Genomic DNA, 18,959 nt, shown 5'->3' with positions numbered 1-18,959 from the left:
AAAGGAATCAAGAAAAGAAAAGAGATCGGTGTATGTTGCGAGCGATCCAGAAGAGTGTTGTTCAAGTGTCAAAATTTATTGACGGATTGTGGCGATGTGTTAGACGCGAATAAATGCCGGTGTAAATATTATGAATGAGAATGTTTACTAATAGAGTAAGGTGTGATTAAGCGGTGATTATTCGCCTGCTCGGAGCAGCGCTGGGTTTGAGTGTATGTAACAAATAGTAACGGTATTAAACTTTGAACACGATAATCGTTGTTCTCCCTGAAGGGATTTAAGCGAGCGAGCGAGTGAGGATCGGCTCGAAATAAAAACCTCGGAAAAATTGAAAAAGAGTTAAACCAGCAACAACATCGCACACTGTCAATATGACGAATTTATGTGTTTACGTTGGATTATTTCTGCTGCTTGCGGCTGGCGGCGGAGCGCATCTGAACCTGTATCTGAACCAGCTCGAAGTCATGCGATTACTCGGTAGGTTACCCGTGGATAAATCATCGGTTTTCAACCGAAAATAGATATGAATTCCGGTTCCGATCACACAAAAGCACACCGAGAACTGAAGACTGCACTGCGTCCAGCAGTGTTACTGGTTTTGTTTATATTTTTGTTGCCGGTACCTAACCTTGCTCCTTCTTCGTTGGCGGCGATGTTTTTGTTGTTTCTGCTTTGTTTTTCGGTGTGCTTCGTGTCTTCTCGTTCAACGTACGATCGTATAATGAATAATGAACGGACATACCGGAGGAACCAGAAACAAAGGCTGCAGCAGCACCTGAAATAATATTCTTTGGAACTGACGGAGATTTTGAAATTTTCTTTTCGTGATAGGACTACGTCTTTGTTGTGCCTAACCTGTGTAAACGAAAACGAAATTATGACCTTGAATGAAACTAACTCAAGTTGTGTACTTTTGAATGGAATTCAGATAATAATATTTCATCGATATAAAACTTGCTCGCGATTTTCGAATAATTGACGAAAAGGAAATTTAACCGCAATTCATGAACTTAGAGTTGATGTCCATATAGTAAACTATTAGCTATTAACGAATTGTTTTAAACATTTCTCTGAAACTGCTGAAGCAATTGAAATAGAGATAAAATTTATTTGGTTGCCCACTGTTGTTCTGCTCCATTAATTTAAATAAAATTAATTCCAAGCTCGCTTCACTCGTTAGTCGGTTGAAATTCAAAGACGAATAAACAACCGAGTCTGTTTACTAAAGAAAACAATTTACGGAATACTGGAATCGTTCGGTGAGTGACGTGCATGCTCAAGTTATACTACCGAATTTGAATTTTACTTGCAAATTTCCGGTTCTCTGTTTGTACACACACTTGTGATTGATCGAATCCAAACACAATCCGAACATTTTCCTGCAAATCCGTGCTATCTCTCTCTGTGTATACGGAGAGGACAGTAAACATTCGCCTTCCTTCGTAGCGGAAATGCAATTAATTTTGAAGGAGATATCCCGCTCTAATCGAGCGTTCTGGAAATCTTTCAGACAATTCAGACTGAAGTTTTCGTTTTTTATACCTGCTAACCGATATAACAAAAATCAATAGCACTGACCCGAGACCCTCTACACAACAGACACGGGTGCTATAAATCAATTAAAAGGCCAAAGCTTCCTGCTGCTTAAATCGGACTTTCTCGTTTTCCAGTCCGAAACCGAATCCCCGCTTGCCCCGAAGGGACTATTTTGCTCCTATGCACAGGTTAAATATTTGCTTTACGACGCTACGGTGTATCACAATCCCAGAGGTCCATTCTGGCAGGCCAAGCTTCTTCGAATTGGTATCTTAACGATTTGAACAAAATAGAGACTCTAACGAGGATTAGAAATTTTATGTTTCCGAATGGCCCATGAGGATTACGGCCGAAAAAAAGAGAGGGAGTTTAAAGTACCCATTTCCCTTACTCCCGGCTCTGCCTGTGTCCCTCTTGATCTGCGACATATTTAATGTTTTGATATAGAGAGGTCGAGGTGACAAAAGCAGGTAATAATCACCCTTTGCTTCAACATGCCCGACCAGCGAAAACGGCCAGCCAGCCAGCCAGCCATTCAGGTATTGTTGGGCTTCGGGGAGAAAGGTGAACAAGTTTGTTGTTTTTTATCGTTTTGGGCTTTTCAGGAGAAAGGATCAAGCCGATGATGGTAAGAGGCTTATGCATAAATATTTTCGGTTGATTTTAAAAACATTTCACAACTTTTTTCTCGGAAAGAATCGCTGCAAGAGCTATTTGCGGATAATTGATTTCGAACAATTGAGCTTTTGGGAAAAAAAGGTACAGAAAGAATGTTTATAAACTTTATGGGCACGAACATAGTTTATTGTTTACAGAAAAGCTATCCTATGTTGGTAATAACTTTGCTCTTTATTGGCTTCACTGGTCTTCAGATTTTTTCGCATTAAAACTCACTCATTTCGCTTCGACAAGCCGAGGAAGAATAACGATGTGTTTTAGTAATAGCTCTGGTACTCTGTGCTGGAGGATTGCAAAACCACGACCAGGTTAGCGGTTAGGTCAGTTAGCAAGTTGAACTAGTTGGATGGGCATCAAATAGGCGATAAAAATGCTGGAAGAAGTAACGATACTATTCAGAACTTTGATATGAAATCCTAGCACAGCTCAATGATGCAATGATGCTATTGTTGTTTCCAATACCTGAAAATTCAGTGTTAAAAAATATCTTAGCAAAATTTTTATTGCTTAATGATGCTTCAGGTATTATCTTTCTATGCCAGAAACATTCCAAAGATTTTTTTTTTGTTCAACTGCATAACGTTAAGCTGAAAAAAACATATTTTGCAGAACAATGAGTTTGATATAGGATATAAATCAAGAGGATCATATATCTGGAGTGCATTAGAGATGAACAAACATGAAGTCTATATTCTATGCACGTCTCAAGTAACGATTTGAGCACTTTGATTGCGATTTCTAAGACCGTTTTGGATAATTATAACCGTAATAAATGTATAATAGTTCCAAAATGGTTTCTTGGAATCGGTGGTAACGCCATATTCAAGAGGCAGGTATACAACATAAGCAGAACGAAGTTCATAATTCTTGAGTTCATGCGTCATTCACCTTAAAATAAAATTCACCTTGAATAAAAATTATCGCCAAGCGATATTATGAACGCCATTGTTTTAATCACTGAGAAAATTATTCAAAATGAATCTTTGAACAGTTGTTTTAGTAGGTAAAGTGCGTCTTTATGATTGCTATTTTTTGCTCATAACTGTCTCCGAGTTTGAGTTGGCAACTTGATAGACAAAAGTATACCCGGAAAGTGAGTCCCACTATTAAGTCTAATTCCTCTGAAGATTATCTTTTTCAATGGTATCTAAGTGCATTATGTGTATATTATCTAAGTGTATGCAAGTGTATTATTGAGACTGGCTATGATTGGAGAACTGGTACTCATACCGGAATATGTTTTGAATCTGGGGTGGTGTTAGCTACGCATGGTCTGTGGGACCTTGTATTTTGGTATCGCTTCGCCTTGGACCTGCGAGACTCTCAAAATTCGCAGGTTTCGAAGATCCATCACGAAGAGTATTCGTTTTATCAGAATGCATTCAATAGAACCCTCAGATCATCTTGTAAGGTGGCACCTAATTACCAGCATTACTAGAGTTTTGAGGCACTATGCCAGATCATCTTCAAGTGGCCTTCAGCCTGGTGCAGGTCTAGTGCTGGCTTGTAGTTTCACGTTGCTTCGGATTAGAACTCCATTCGGTTGTAGAACTCGCCATTTATTATTATAAAGAATCTAATTTTGGCTTTCTTTGAGGCTTTTGAGCCTCCCATGAACAAAAGTCGGTCCTAGCGGAAAACAATCACGAAGTCTTTCTGGACACGGGATATTCTTTGCATCCAAATCAATGAGTATTGTTTTTTTCCTATTGGAGTAAACTGGGAACGACCTTGTTTAACCAGTCCAGGGTTTCCTGGTCTTTACTAAACAGAATTAGTTAAGTGAACTTAAAGAATTTAGTTAAAAAAAATTGCGGCTGATCCAATGTGTTTTTGTTGCTTTTTGCAATTAATAGAGTATCTCGTATGGAATCTAGCTGAGCAGCGGTCATTTCAGTACTGGAAAAAACCTCAGAGAGGATGCCAACTCTGAACTGAAGGAAATAGCAATAGTGGAATCCATGGAACGCTAGCGAGGTTCACTTGTAGTCTTCAAACTAGCACTTCCTTTCGAGTGTAATGAATAGATTACGTTTGCACGTTGCGTGTAGATCCGATGCTCGTGGTTGTTTTACCGACACAGCGGCAGATTGAGTCAGTACTTGCATAGCAGGAAGTCCAGAGGCAAGCAGAGCCTTTTATGAGCTCTGGTCAGATTTCTTTACCAGAGAGTGTAATTCTCATCCGAATCTTCTAATTTAGATTCGGACCTGAGAATAACGTTGGTTCTGTCACTTTCATCATCGGTCGACTCGATGAGGATAGACGAGGAGCAAGACCAAAGATCTGCTGAGGCATCGTTCATAACTTGCTCTTCATCTATGTTTATAATCTCCTACTCCAACTCTTCATTTTCGTGGCCAGGAAAGATTGCAGGAGCCCGTTAAGTTTTTTTTTTAAATTAAGACGCCTTTATGCCCAAACGGTCCACGACAACCAGTTTTCTAACTCTTACGTCCGACGGTATAACGACCGGTTACAGACGGACGTTATTTACACGGACCTATCTGCTGCTTCAGACAAAATGAACTATCAAATTGTCATCGCTGAATTGGATAAGCTAGGAACCGGAGGCTACGATGGTTTAATTCAAACCTCTCCGACCGCCACCTAGAAGTAAGCATCGACGGTTTTACTCGATTTTACTTACTTATCGAAGGATACGACGAACAGATCTTTCTCTGCTTTGCTCCGGAATTCAACAAGGTAGCCATCTTGGACCTTTGGTCTTCCTCGTCTACTTTAACGACATCAATTTCTTGCTTCAATGTCCGCGACATTCTTTTGCCGGCGATCTGAAGCTTTATGCTAAAGTTGATAGTCCATCCGATGCCACCTTCCTGCAAGAGCAGCTGTCGATTTTTGCGAAATGGTGCGCAGATAACCGCATGCTGCTAAACTTCGACAAATGTGAAATAATTACATTCTCCAGGAAATTAAACCCTCTCGTCTTCGTCTACACGCTATCAGCCATGCGCTTACGCCGCGAAAACTGTGCCAAGGACTTGGGAATACTGCTCGACTCTAAGCTTGACTTTAAACAGAACATCGTATTTATTGTCGACAAGGCCGGCAGTCAGGAATTTATCATGCAGATCGCCAAGAACTTCTACGATATCTACTGTCTCACAGCTCTCTATTCCGCTCTTGTACGGTCCAATCTTGAGTACTGCGCTCCAGTGCTCCTTAAAGGGTGTCCCACATCAAAGTGCACCACGGAAGAAACGCTGTAGAAAAATACCCATTGGGTATTTTCTCTCGAAAATTTGGGTAGAAGTAGTTTAGAGTGCATTGTTTACACTCTACTTTTATCGCGGTCGGTTTTTCGAAAATTGCAAAAAAATGGCGTGCAGAAGTACCTGGAAAATCCTCAACTCTCTCATCACGAACGATGAGACTTACGCCAAGGCGGACTTCCGGCAGCTTCCAGGGCTACTGTACTTCACCGCCTAGCACAAGTTTGATATTCCGGAAGAAGTAAGGATGCAGAAACTTTCAAAGTTTGCTAAGAAATACATGATTTGGCAAGCGATCTGCTCATGTGGCAAACAGAATGCGCCGTTCGTGACTACCGGGACTGTAAACGGGCAGATCTACCTCAAGGAGTGTCTACAGAAGCATCTGCTTCCTCTGTTGATACAACACGAGGGCCCTATGATCTTCTGGCCAGATCTAGCTTCGTGCCACCGTTCAAGAGATGTCATGGAGTGATACGAAGCCAACGGGGTCACCTTCGTACCCAAGGACATGAACCTCCCGGTATCAAGCAGCTTGGTATCAAGCAGACATTACGGAAACATTCCAAGAAGGTCAAACCTGAGGAAGACATGGAGAAAAAGTGGGTTTCCATACAGATGAAGCTGCAGCCAGGTTGTACACAACTTTTCGAGTGGAGTTAAGCGTAAGGTGAGAGGTTATGGTATTGAAGTTAAATGAAACAAATATGCCAAAAGCTTACTACTGGGTTATATTTTGTTGTCTGAAAGTTTGAAAAGGATCGGTCAATTAGATAATTTTCTACAGCGTTTCTTCTGTGGTGCAATTTGATGTGGGACACCCTTATTACCAAAATGTAGTTGACGGATTCGAGTCAGTGTAGCGCAGATTCATCCGTTTCTCTCTTTGGAGATTGTCCTGGAACGACGTTGCACACTCATCGATCTTGAGCTTTTTAACACCCGTCGCGATGTGATCAGAGCAATAGCTGTCGCCGATATGCTGAACTCCAGAGTGGATTGCCCATGTCGTGAATCTCAACATATACGCTCAAAGTCGTGTTCTATTTACATAATGTGTTTTTTTGCGCGTACCACATCGACGAACCAACTACAGCACCTTTAGCACAATCATCGATCTGCAACGCCATTACAAATGATTTATACCTAGCTTCGATTTTAACGTTAGCCGCGAGGTTCTGAAAACTAGATTCCTGGCCAGGTTCTGAAAACTAGATTCCTAGCATGTAGATTCTAGACTAAGTGTATCAGTAGGGCCCAAGGCCTGTTGATATTTTTATACAAATAAACATTACATCATTACTAGAAACTTGAGACTAGGAGAATTTAGTACTGATGGTAAAAGTCGGGAGGCTATGGGGGCCCGGGCACGTCACAAGAATGCCGAACGATTGTACGCCGGCACCAGAAATAGAGGAGCCCGACCGGATTCTAACCGACTTGTGAGTGTCGAGACGTACAACGAATTGGCGTCGGGTAGGTCAGCTCTAAGCTACTACTCCTATAGGAGAAGGAGGAGGAGGAGGGAACGATTTGTAATAGAGTAATAGAGAGTCTGTAAGACACCTTCGTTGGTGATCGATTGCTAAATCAGATTTATTCCAGATTTGGAAAGCGACTATAGAATACAATTAAGCAAATACCAGGTATATCAAGTATGAAAATTTATTGCATTAAAATGAAAATTTCTGTTTTGTTCACAGTGTTCGCAATCGATAGCTAAACATTTTTCTAATTTATCTGGCAATCTGGCAGTCACGCCAAAAGAACTGTTACTCTTTAGAAGCAAACATTTCCGTAAAAATTGAAGCGCTGCTCAGCAAGTTTGTGTCCCGTCAATGCAAATAGGTAGTAGTCGGAAGAAACCAAGTCTAGTGAATAAGCAGCATGTCCAAAAACTTCCAAACCAAATGACTTAATCGTTTACTTGCTCGGTTATGCAGTGTGTGATGGAGCATTAACATGCAATAAAATCACTTTGTGTTACGTTGCTTGGATTTTTGCCCAGCGCTCCATTTAAATTGTTCATTTGTTGTCGGTAGCATTTAGCATTCAGACAGACAAATGCTCCTCTGTGGAATGTCGTCGAATGAGTTTCGAAAAAAGCTAATAAGTTTCGAAGGTCAAGCGGTAGATTGGCTTAAAACTTTCCGAGATGCGTAGTTTTCTACGCGGGTACAGTAAAAAGCAAAGCAAAGCCTACGTGCTACATTCCGTTATCGAAACTTGACCGTCTGTACCGTCATGACAGACTGCAAAAATGACTTGTCTGGACCGTCTTGACAGACTGCAAAAATGACTTGTCCTGGCAAAAATGTGCACTTGAAAACTATTTAACAAAATCATAAACAAAACAACTGCTGGCCTGTTTCCTGACAGAAATCAAGGATTGCTTTTATTACCAGCCCTAACGACACGTTGCAGTTATTTTACCGATTCGATGCCTTTTTACATCCTTGTCACAACACACTACATTCTCTTTTCACTACTCTTCCATTGAAATGGCGAACGTGAGTATCCATATAGAATCATATTACAACCGAATACTAGCGCACTTCCTAAGCACAGATATCAGATTGGCTTAGGTTTAATCGTTATAAAACTAACTTCAACCTTCTGGGACAGTTCTGGAACACTTCTCTAATCTAGACATCAAATTGATATAAGTTAATCCGCGGTCGTAAAAATTTTTGTTGGGATGAAGTGGTTTTTTTTATTTTCTCTGGTGCACTTTCCTAATTCAGACATCAAATTGGCCTAAGTTTCACCGCGGTTGCAAGAATTGTTGTGACGAGAGGATTTTGTCACATTGTTTGGTGTACTTCCCAAGCAGAGACATCAATTCAGTCTAGGTTTAATCGTCGTAAAGAATCCTCAACCTGTTGGAATGAGCAGATTTTGTCGCATTTTTTTTCTAAAAGTAATCGAAATCACAGTAAACAGATGGTGTATTTAACTGTCGTGCCTACCTGGGAAGCAAGGCGATCATGTAAAAATGTGTAGGGACATTTGACCAAAAACCTTTCGTTAAGCTCCACTAATTAATGATTCAAAATGAAAGTTAAAATAAAAATCACATAATTGCTGCATTTATTATGAGTCGATCGATATCTAAACCATAGAAATCCAATCATAGTTGGCAAGCGTTCAAAATCTTCCATATTTTCGAGAGTGCCGATGAAATTTGAGTAAATCTCGGTTACATTACTTTTATCAAATTATATTTAACTCATTACTTTGAATAAAAATTATCGCCTAGCATCATCTGCATTTAAAAAGCTAGAAAATAAAGCTTTACTGGCAGTGCACCACTTTTGATGGCAATAAGTTCTCCCCTAATAAGGATCGGCTGTACATGAGTTTAAATTACAATGAGAAAGTCGTTGGTTTTTAACTCCAACTCAAATGATGCCGCGTGTATTCTAGTGCAACCCATTGTAGTTAAACATTCAAACGAAAGAATTGCCAATATATAAAAAAAAACAAACGAACACTCTTTTTGTGATCATCGAAAAAAAAACGAATGCACCATCTTCAATGCAATGCACTTTTCTTGGTTCTTTCTGTCGAAGCATGTCGGTTATTGACTCAGTAAATTCAAAAGCCACCACTTTTTTCAGTCATGCTGTTCAGACATGGTAACCGAAACGCAAACTTTCACAAATAAGTAATCATTGATTGGTCATAAAATAAATTGTGTTCTACGTTATTTATTTTCTTTTATAATTTGTTTTAAGTGATGTTCGTTTGAATGAGCGACGCTACTTCTTTATTCTATAATGTGTTTCCAATCAACTTTCTTGAATGAGATGAACAAAATGAAAAAAAAAAATCATTCTAAAATGATTTCGTTTTATTGTTGGAGGGCAATCATTGCATTATACATCTCATTGACCAGTTTTCTATAATTTTTTGAAAGTCAGCCAACGTCTAAGGCCAATCAAAGTACCAACGAAGAACCTCACTCCGTTAACAGTTACTCGAAGATTGCTTTATTGGCATTTTACGGCCAATTTCTTCGAACACCGCACGATCATTGAAAGAATCCTATATTCTTCTGTTGAAAGAGCAAGAATTTGCTTAAAACTTTTAGCGTATTTGCAGAAATCAAAACCAGCCGATCTTCATCATGCTGAATCATTATATCTGTTACACTTTACGACGAATTTAAGTGGCAATCACTCATTTGGCGCATCCAAACGAAAACAACGATTACCAAGCCATTCTGATCGAGAAAATAAGAGAAGCATTTTCTTCGCCGTTCAAAGATAGAATTTGTACCGTAGAGCATTCCAGACATTATCCTGTTTTATAAAGACACCAAAAAATATCTATGCTTTGCAGTTTGAGAATTAAATTTAGCTGAAATGATATCCTGGTCGGAATGACCATTTTCCCAATTCGAACAAAAATTAACTGACATCGAAACCACGACAGACCACCATCATTGTCACACTGCTGCCCATTTGTTCATCATGACTCGTCACCGTAGTGCGTTGTGCAGTGCCTCAATTTAGTGTCGCCGTCACAGGCAGTCATCATCGGCGGACGGAACTGTCACTGCGACGGGTGACTGAAGTTATCGATACATTTGCTGTGCATCGAGTTTCTTCGTTCGTTTCGGTCGACGCCCAGCAACATGGAGCGGCAGCGGCTTGTGGTGTAATAAATTATTTGTTTTCTCAAGTGGCGCACAAATTTTGATAATTTCTTCATCGTTGGGTAAATATCGCCCGCCGGTGGCGCGGTAGCGAACGCGTCATCACAGCGACACTTTGGCTGATTTCGAGTGGTTTCCTCTTGACGACGCTCTCCAGCAACAGCAGCACTATGTTGACTTCAGTTGCTGCGTCCTTTCGAAAAGCATAAATAGTCGGATCATATTCTCTCACCCGTTGCGCCGGTTGATGCTTTCACTACAAACTTGCTACAAGCAAGTCCATTACCACCGCCCTCGGGTGGTTTCTTCTCCCTTCCTCGCCTTGAACCCATTCTCCGTGAATGCATTAAGAAAATGAAGGCGAAAAATTTTATCGACTGTTTAAATTTTTTCAAGTGCTCATTGCTTATTTGTTTGGACCATAGTGTGGTTGATATTGGAACTTGGAAGTCCCTCTGCCGATCTGTTGGTACGGTTTCCGGAGCTTAGCAACTATCTAGACGACCGAGCCCGCGGCTGAAATACGGAGACGACCCCACCGAATTGCCTTCGTACGCTCAATTCCGAGACAGTTAAAACGATTATTGTTTCCATCATCACCTCTTATGTTTATGTTACGATCGGCCTGGGTGTTGTTTATAGCATTTCACTTCAGAGATTGTTCTTGCGCGGTCGGTCCATGGGTGGATGGAAGGTACGTACCATACATATACGTTCGAGTACACATGGCGCGCTCCGCCGCTCGCTGCTGGAGCCGTCGAAAGGCACACACGTCCATCATGTGGAAAAGTGCCATGTTTATGAGCTGTCGAAAAATTTCGACATTGTTGCACGTAGTGAAATGTGTGGCCCCTTTTGATGTCTGCAGACCGGGCGTGAAGCCGGGCGAAAGGATTCTCCTGTCGAGTCGAACGGCATTATGGGGCCACAGATTTGTAAGCTGAAGTTAACATAAAATTGAAGTGACTATTGGCAATTTGTCTGCCATCGTTTTACGTTTACGATCGCCAGTGTAATCGTAAGCGGTTTACTTTAAATGACCGGGAGTCTATTTGCATCGTCGTTGCATGTTTATGTTGCTGCCGATAGCATCTTGGTACTGATTGCCGTTCTGGTACTGTGATCTTGAGCAACTTTTTTTTCATTTCAAAAGCATAATGTTTGTGGCACGAACTATATTAACGTAGGGAGTGGTTGATGCTGCACATTTTTCAGTGATCGATTGTTGGTTGTTTGGTAAATTGCTTCCGATAATTGGAGGGAGAAAGCCAAACGCTGAAGAAATGGAATTTTGATGTCAGAAATGGTTTTATCTTTTGCAAAAAATTGAAGCAAAAACTATTTCAGCGAACTTTAGGACCTGGAATTTTTCCACAGAATTTTAAAATTTAAATTGAACACAGATAAGAAATATGTTAACGGCGACAAATTTGGTTATTTTTAACCATTTTTATTTGAAAATGATTTCCAGCATATGACCTAAAAAAAGTCCAATTGGAAAGTTAAACTTTTGATCACTTTTTGCAGCAAAGGAAGCCGCATATCAGTGATAACGTGGCGAATGCTGTTTTCCAGGGCATCAATCAACCACGGCTTATAATCATAGGCCAGAAACTTTACATAAACCCATAAGAAATTATCCAAATGTGTTAAATCGCTTGATCTTGAAAGCTTGTCACGCGAAATTATTTGTTTGGCAAACGTTTCTTTCATAAATCACGATGCGACATGTTGCGCCGCCTTGTTGAAACCACAGCTCCCCCACATAGGTAGTCAATTGTGTTGCAACAGTGCACAGTGGGGATTTTTTTACAAAAAGGTCCTTTATCTCAATATATCAAAATGCCGCTGGGCTACATTCAATCTGTCAAAAGAAAGATATTTCTATGGGGACTCCAATGGTGTGGTCACTGCACACGGCACGCGTCGGTTTTTAGTAGATTTTGTGAAATAAAGGGGGTTTTACCCTACTTTTTCAGAAGTACTGAGATGTTTTGATAAATAACTCTGGAACCCGCTGGTATAAAACCGATCTTCCTTTACGACAAGAAAGCTATCTTTATGTGAATTTCGATGGCATGGTATTTGGTAGCGATAAATTTCTCAGCTGATGTTGCAAAATTAGGGTAGCATGATCTTTGTTTGGCCAAAACCACAAGAAACAAACCGGTGCTGTAATAAAAAACTCCAAGCTGTTGGTTTGCATATAAAATTAGCTTTCTGGTGAAAAAATATAAAATGCATCCCAGCGGAATCCAAAGATATACGTTTTTAAATTGATGAAACTGGGGTAAAATGCCGTATATTTGACCAGAACATCAAGAAACAACCATGTGCCGTAAACAAATATCCTGTCATCGGATTCCCCGTGAAAATAGCCTGTATGTGGTGAAAAAAGATCTATTTTATCCCAGCAGAATCGGGAGATATAAACGTTTACATCACTTCATATCGAGAAAATTAGAGTAAAATGCCCTTCTTTTGGCAAAAACTGCTAGAAATAGATGCGTGCCGTGAACATGCACCACATCATTGGAATCTTTATAGAAATATCTTTTTTTTACATGAAAATATTGAGCCGAGTTCAGCGGCTTTTTGAGATATTGACATAAAGGTCTTTTTTTCGAGAAAATCCCCACTATGCAGCGGTTTGATTTATTTTAAAGCACAATGGGATCAAACATCCAAAAACATGACGATTTCCTATAGCGTGTAAAGGAGTAATTATTCAATGGTAGTATCTTTGGAGAAGTTTGCGTTTTCTCGGCTCATTATTCATGATATATACAAAACAAAACTGCATGGTTGAGCTAGGCCTACGTTAGTAAGGAGGGGGGGGGGGGGGGGGGTCATGAAAATAACATTTAATTTTTTTAAACATCAAAACTACTGCTTATTTTTTATCAAAAACCATGAACTTTCTTGTACTTCTGAATAGATATGTTAAAAGTGGTTAGCAATTTAAGGTATGCTTAATAAAAATGGACTAATTTCGGATGGCAATGAAAGAAAAAACTACAAAAGACAAGTGGAACAAACCATCCTTAAATCCAACGTTTATAAGGCCTTCTAATAAATGCTTCGACGCCCAGCGGAGTGACCTTACTACAGTTGGCTGGAATCTTGGCCATGGTCGATTAAAAGATGGATATCGGCATATTCTGCAGTTTTTCCGTAGTCTGGGCGATCACCTGATGCAGGTGAGACCGTTTTGACCACGTAGAGATCACTTGGCGTAATAGGCTGAGACTAGATCCGACCAAAAGATCACAACCTTCTTCGCGTAATACTTTTTGATGAAGGCGGCAACTTCCGGCAAGCACTTTGTACAATATATCTCCCTGTTCACCGAAAGAACGAACTTGAACATTGCCTTGCCCGCTGATCGTCAACCACAGATAGACCTTTTTCGGAAACTTTGCGTTGAAGATTCATTTGATGTCGTCACTTTTCCGCCAACATTCTTGGAAAATCGCAACACATATGCGACAATCCGTACGAGCTTTCCCCACATGGACTATCTACAGAAATCTTCATTACTGGATCACAACTTGCGTGGACGTTTATCGCCAGGTTTATCTCGTCATGTGCCTATGCACTCTGCTGTTGCCACAGGAAATCAGGTCCCCTAAACCGGATGATGACAGATCAGAAATTTTCTGGGGACCCAGAGGCAGCGTTGCGAAGCCCACACTCGTGTGGTCTAATTTTCTCACATACGCGTACTCACTCTAACGAACACGCCGGCATAAGCATCCCTTTCGGACTCTCGCTCTTATTTATTCATGCACTGCGACTAGTTTTTGCGAGTGTATTTAGCTGTTTTCTCTCGAATTATTTGACTCGCGAGTATGCTATATAGAAAGACAATATGAGACTGTGCATTCGCGAGTGTGTGGGTAGCAGAATGTCAGCACACAGCAACGCCAGCTGTTTGTTCTACGCTTACATGAGGGGCGTAAGCGTTGAATGCTATGCTTCTCATATTCTCTAGCGTATGAGTAAGTATCGTTGGCTTCTCGCTCGATTTGCAACATTGCCCAGAGGCACTCCGATATGTCAATGTTTTCCAGTACTCTCCAACCCAACAAACTTCCTATATCGTCTATGAACCGAACGCAACCAACACAGTATGTCTAGCGAATCAGACCAGAAGCACAGTGTCCGTGGTGTTATTCGATAGGTTTCTCCAATAGTTTTTGTTAGACCCATACCGTTCACTGTCGCCTGGAGCTCCAACCGAGTAATAGACATGTTCCTCAGCGGGGCAACTCGGGGCTTAGCCGTCACTCTACGACACCCTCTTCTTCGTAGCGAAATTAGGTAACAGCGACGTAACCGTTTACACTCGTATCGACTAAAACGTGCAGGTGGTTCTCGTTCGGTTGAAGTTAGCCATCTAGCACCAACTCGTATATCAATGTACGAAAACTATCGTAAATATCTCCTAACAAACTCGAAATCGTAACTAAAGCTGGATAAAGTGGGATCAAGTTGATTTTTGGTCGTATATAATGATAACGACTGACATACATACGATTTTCAGCACAAAATCGTAGAGTAGTACGGAGCGACTCGCGCTGAATCGGATATTATCGTATATAAATAGTTGTATAGTCGTAACGCTCAAAATGATTCGTAATCATGTATATCGCCTCCAAAATAGTACGGATATGCCAATTTTGCGCATGAAATACGATTTATTTAGCACGTATATCTGTACGTAATGCTGATTTTTACCTTTTTTATACATATGAAAATGCTAGCTGGGTAATGTGCGGTAGCACCGTGGAACTGCAACTTATTCATCCTCCTGTTGAGCCGCGCTCTCCATTTGACACGTTGCTCATCGGATATTGGTTCGTCCTATCCTATGTTCGATCACCAGATGTCTTGAAATTGGACTTTGAGCTACATCAATACGTTCGCTAGCAGCCCCAGCGGATCAAAAACTAACATGTGAGTTCGTGGCACTTCTCGCTTGGTAGGGATCGGTTGTCCAGATAGCAAATCCTGTCCACACCGCTTTAGAATTTTGAACGTGACTGACTTTTTTTTACTGACTATGTATCCCACCACATTCCGAGTACCTTTTTGGTCCCCAAATCGTCGTTCTGGATCAGCTTCTTCTAACTTGTTTTGTCTTCACCTATAGAATAAAACAACTTCTGGGAGTTCGACAATTATCCACGTATCTCAAATCGACCTTCAGAATAGTCGGAGCGAACAGCTTGCGCAAGCTCCGTTGCTTCTTCCTGTGGCCTGATACTGTACGGCATATCGTTCACGTGCATTCTTTTGTAAATCTCCTCAACACCTTTCGGAAACTGTTCCTTGAAACGTCCTACGTTTAGGTTCTTGTCGTATTGTTAACTGTTAGACAAGCAGCTCACACCAAATGCCGTTACCTGCATCACGTATAACTTGGGGGCGTTACCAGGAACACCGTTATTACAAAGAATTCCAGACAATGCTGATCGATACAGTTCATCAACACCTGCAGGCACATTTCGCGACCATGAAACCCCTGAAACAGCTACTCGATACTCGCGAAACAGATGGATAACATGAGGAAGTGGCGTTACTAGGTCTGGTTCTTTGAACAGGAAGGAGTTCATGGAGTCTCCTCCCACTTTGGCAGTGACGTCCAAAATAATGCGAAGTTTCCCAGGCTTATTCGGATTAAACACCAGAAAAATGGACATATACCACGAACGTCCATTGTGCACGGCTTCCTACTGGGGCGACAGTTCACGTGTGCATTCCTTCGGTTTGTAGTCCAGCATTTTTTCGCGAAATGCCTTCGCAAGTTCCGGATCACGGATTTTCAGCTCCATGCTGGGTTGTAGTAGCTGCATAGTTTGCACTTCCTCCGTCGACATCAACGACTTTCCAGGATGCTGAATCTCCAGGCTATCGAACGAGAAATAATCCTTGACTGTTGAATGAAGCGTTTCACATTCACGGATATTTTCCTTTTTATCCTGCATCGGCACTGAGCAAGGTCCGTAGATCAGCCAGCCTTGCCGCGTTAGTACTGCAGTGGCTGTAGGTTGATTTTCACTTTTTTCTTCTAGTCTAGTCTTGTTGAGAGCTGTCCACACCGTTCAGGATTGGCCTCCGACTTGCTGTTTCCAACAGCGTCCGTGTCTAAAACAAACATTGATTTTACCAGAAAGTTTCTTTCAGAATAGTAAATAAATAATAGAATCGAAGGACTTATCAGCATCATAATTACTGCCGAAAAAGAGCTAAAAATCTCGTCAAGCTTTAGTCCTCCTACGTTTTGATAATAATTCTAGGTAGCACCACCAACGACAGTGGGAGTGTGCTGCATTGCAAGGTCGTGAATGGAACTATATGAAAAACCTTATTACGGGGTCAACAGCTTTTTAGTTTTTAGTTTCACAAAGAAAAAATATCGGTCCATTAGTAGAATGTAATTAATCAAAATTTTGATGATTGGATATGACAATCCATTTCTGATTCTATTTTCCTTTTTCATATTCTTACAATAACTTGCAGTATTCTCAAAATACTTGTAGGATCAGAACTTTAAATAATGATTTTATTGTTTTTATTGAATTGTTTATCAGTTGGTTAAACTCACCATTCATCAAGAGTTATCTAGCAAACTTTTGTTCATTGAAATATCTCTAATCGACGGCCACTTAGTTCGCTTGTCTTCCTGGGTCTGAGAAAATGTGAAAACTGGTAATACACTTTAATCCTGGTGCACCACAACATTAAAAAAAGCTTCAAACCACCACGCACCACTTGACACGGTGAAACATCATTCGTCATTCTCCGAACGAAACGCCACGTCGCCGCCAGGGAAACCACATCATTACGCTAATCCTTCTACCAAACTCTCGCACATCGAAACTCGCCACAGAACGGCATCATTATTGTACGTCTCTGGTCTCTGGCTACTGATTGCCGGCAATCGTATTTTTGTGCGCGAACTTGATGCCGCCCGGCCGCCCGCTGACGGATTATGTCGTCAATGGCATTCCGACAGAAAAATACGGCACCTCATCATTCGTTCTTCCGCTCTCACTCTCGCATTCTTTCTCACACACACACAACCCAGAGTACTGTCCCAATGCCCGATCAACCGAATCAATCAGTGGAAAGGAAATGAAAAGAAAATCGTATTAAAAGTTAGGCTGGCACTGAAATTCTTTGCCCAGCATTGCCAATGAAGCAAAATGGCTTCATGGTTGGCCAGATTGCAGCATTGGAAACTTTTTTCCGGCTGCCGACTCGCGCTTTTTGTCCCTTTATATTCTCCAGGATCAGTTTAACAAAAAATAAATAAAATTGATAGGCCCCAGAAACCCACTTGCTAAAAATATCAGACGCGGTTTGCCTGCGGAGTTCTGCAGTAGCCTAATTCAATTCACCTACAATCTATCAGTGTTTATTTTTCGTTCCTTGTACTTACTACCAGCAGCATTCGGCATCAATCATCGATATATTCTAGCGATTAGATGAATACTCGGTGAAGCACGACAAGCTCATCAACAGACGGTTCTTGAAACATGACGTGCTGAAACCTCCCCGGCGGGGCTTACAATGGAAATTCAATTATTCGCCATTTCCTGCCTGCTCGCTCCATCACGGAGCGACCCAGCGAGGACACGGCCGCCGCCATAGTAACGCACCACCATCCACCATCCATGTCGACAGATTCCATCGGGTCTGAGAAGCGTGAAATCAAGCTGAACCAACATAAACGATGTAACAACGACCACGCAGTAGCGCAGCACTAAAATAGGTGGAAAACCGTTCCACTGCGTGCCTCCCCACCACATCCTCTCTCCCGGCCGCAAGTTGGAAATCCACACTTGAAGTTCAAGGCAGGAGAAAAAAAACTAACCCAATTTGTCGTCGTTCGGTAAATGCCTTTTAAGTTCCATTAATTTTTCATCGTCCCCACACTGCTGCTGCTGCTGCAACGTCAGCAGCCGGGATCGGGGAAGCCAGCGTTGATGTAAGCCTCGTCTCGTCGTCAACCTGGGTGCAAAGTTGTCACGCGGGGGAAAAATCTCTTTCAGTAGCGAAAGCTTTTAGAGACAGTACTTTGATCTCGACGGCGGCGCTGCCGCTGTGACGTAGCTACATAGTGGCAGTGCGGCAGGGAAATTTGTGACGATTTGCTTTCGCGGGTTTTCTTCGAGCGACTAAAGTGCGTCGTTTTCCATACTGTTGCTTTATAGCCAGCTTTGTGTCAGGAATTTCCCTGATAGATGTCACGTTACCACCGTCACCGCCACCGGCTGGAGCGCCCGGTAATCCAATTTGGTAAGCTTCATTAGGTGTTCAGCTCTGTCGGATTCTAGATAGCTTCATGAGGAGTTGAATTTCGGGTATGGCTTGAAAGTCGAAGCGTCGCACAGCACAAACCTAAAAAAAATCGTATTTTTTACATCAAATTTTCGAAAAAGGAACATCTTCACATATTTTGAATAAAATCTGAATATTTCTGAGTGTCTTCTATTTCTATTTTATGAAGTTGGGTTTTTAGCGGTATATAAATTTTCACATATTATGGTAACATATGATGTCACTGTATCGTCACATGAACACTTTTTCAAATTTGACGAACGAAAGTAATAAAAAAACCATTTTTTTTTAATTTAAAGAAATTTTTTGGGATAAGACGATAGCTTAAAAGTAAACCACTTTTCTTCTCAGCTCACATCAGACAACACAGTGAATAGATAAACTATGGTCATCGGACGATACAGGTTTCATATGAGAGCTGTCAAAAGCTCGGTCACAATGAAGAGGTCTATCAGAAAGATAGAAGAGAGGGAGAGAACTTCTGGCATCATTTCAATCAT

At 41.2% G+C, this 18,959-nt stretch overlaps 1 protein-coding gene across 1 annotated transcript in view; it reads left to right on the top strand.

Annotated features, from left to right (window-relative positions):
* The first annotated feature begins 371 nt into the window (after nucleotides 1-371).
* The window catches only part of LOC128742372 (tyrosine-protein kinase Dnt), a 249,418-nt gene continuing 230,830 nt past the window's right edge, over nucleotides 372-18,959 (top strand). The window contains exon 1 of the mRNA XM_053838713.1: nucleotides 372-477. Coding sequence (XP_053694688.1) covers nucleotides 372-477 — 106 coding nt within the window. The remainder of the gene's footprint in view (nucleotides 478-18,959) is intronic.

The sequence above is a fragment of the Sabethes cyaneus genome, chromosome 3, assembly GCF_943734655.1.
Source record: "Sabethes cyaneus chromosome 3, idSabCyanKW18_F2, whole genome shotgun sequence".
NCBI classification, from domain to species: domain Eukaryota; kingdom Metazoa; phylum Arthropoda; class Insecta; order Diptera; family Culicidae; genus Sabethes; species Sabethes cyaneus.
The sequence above is the reverse complement of the archived record's forward strand: the minus strand, read 5'-3'. Positions and strand labels throughout refer to the sequence as shown.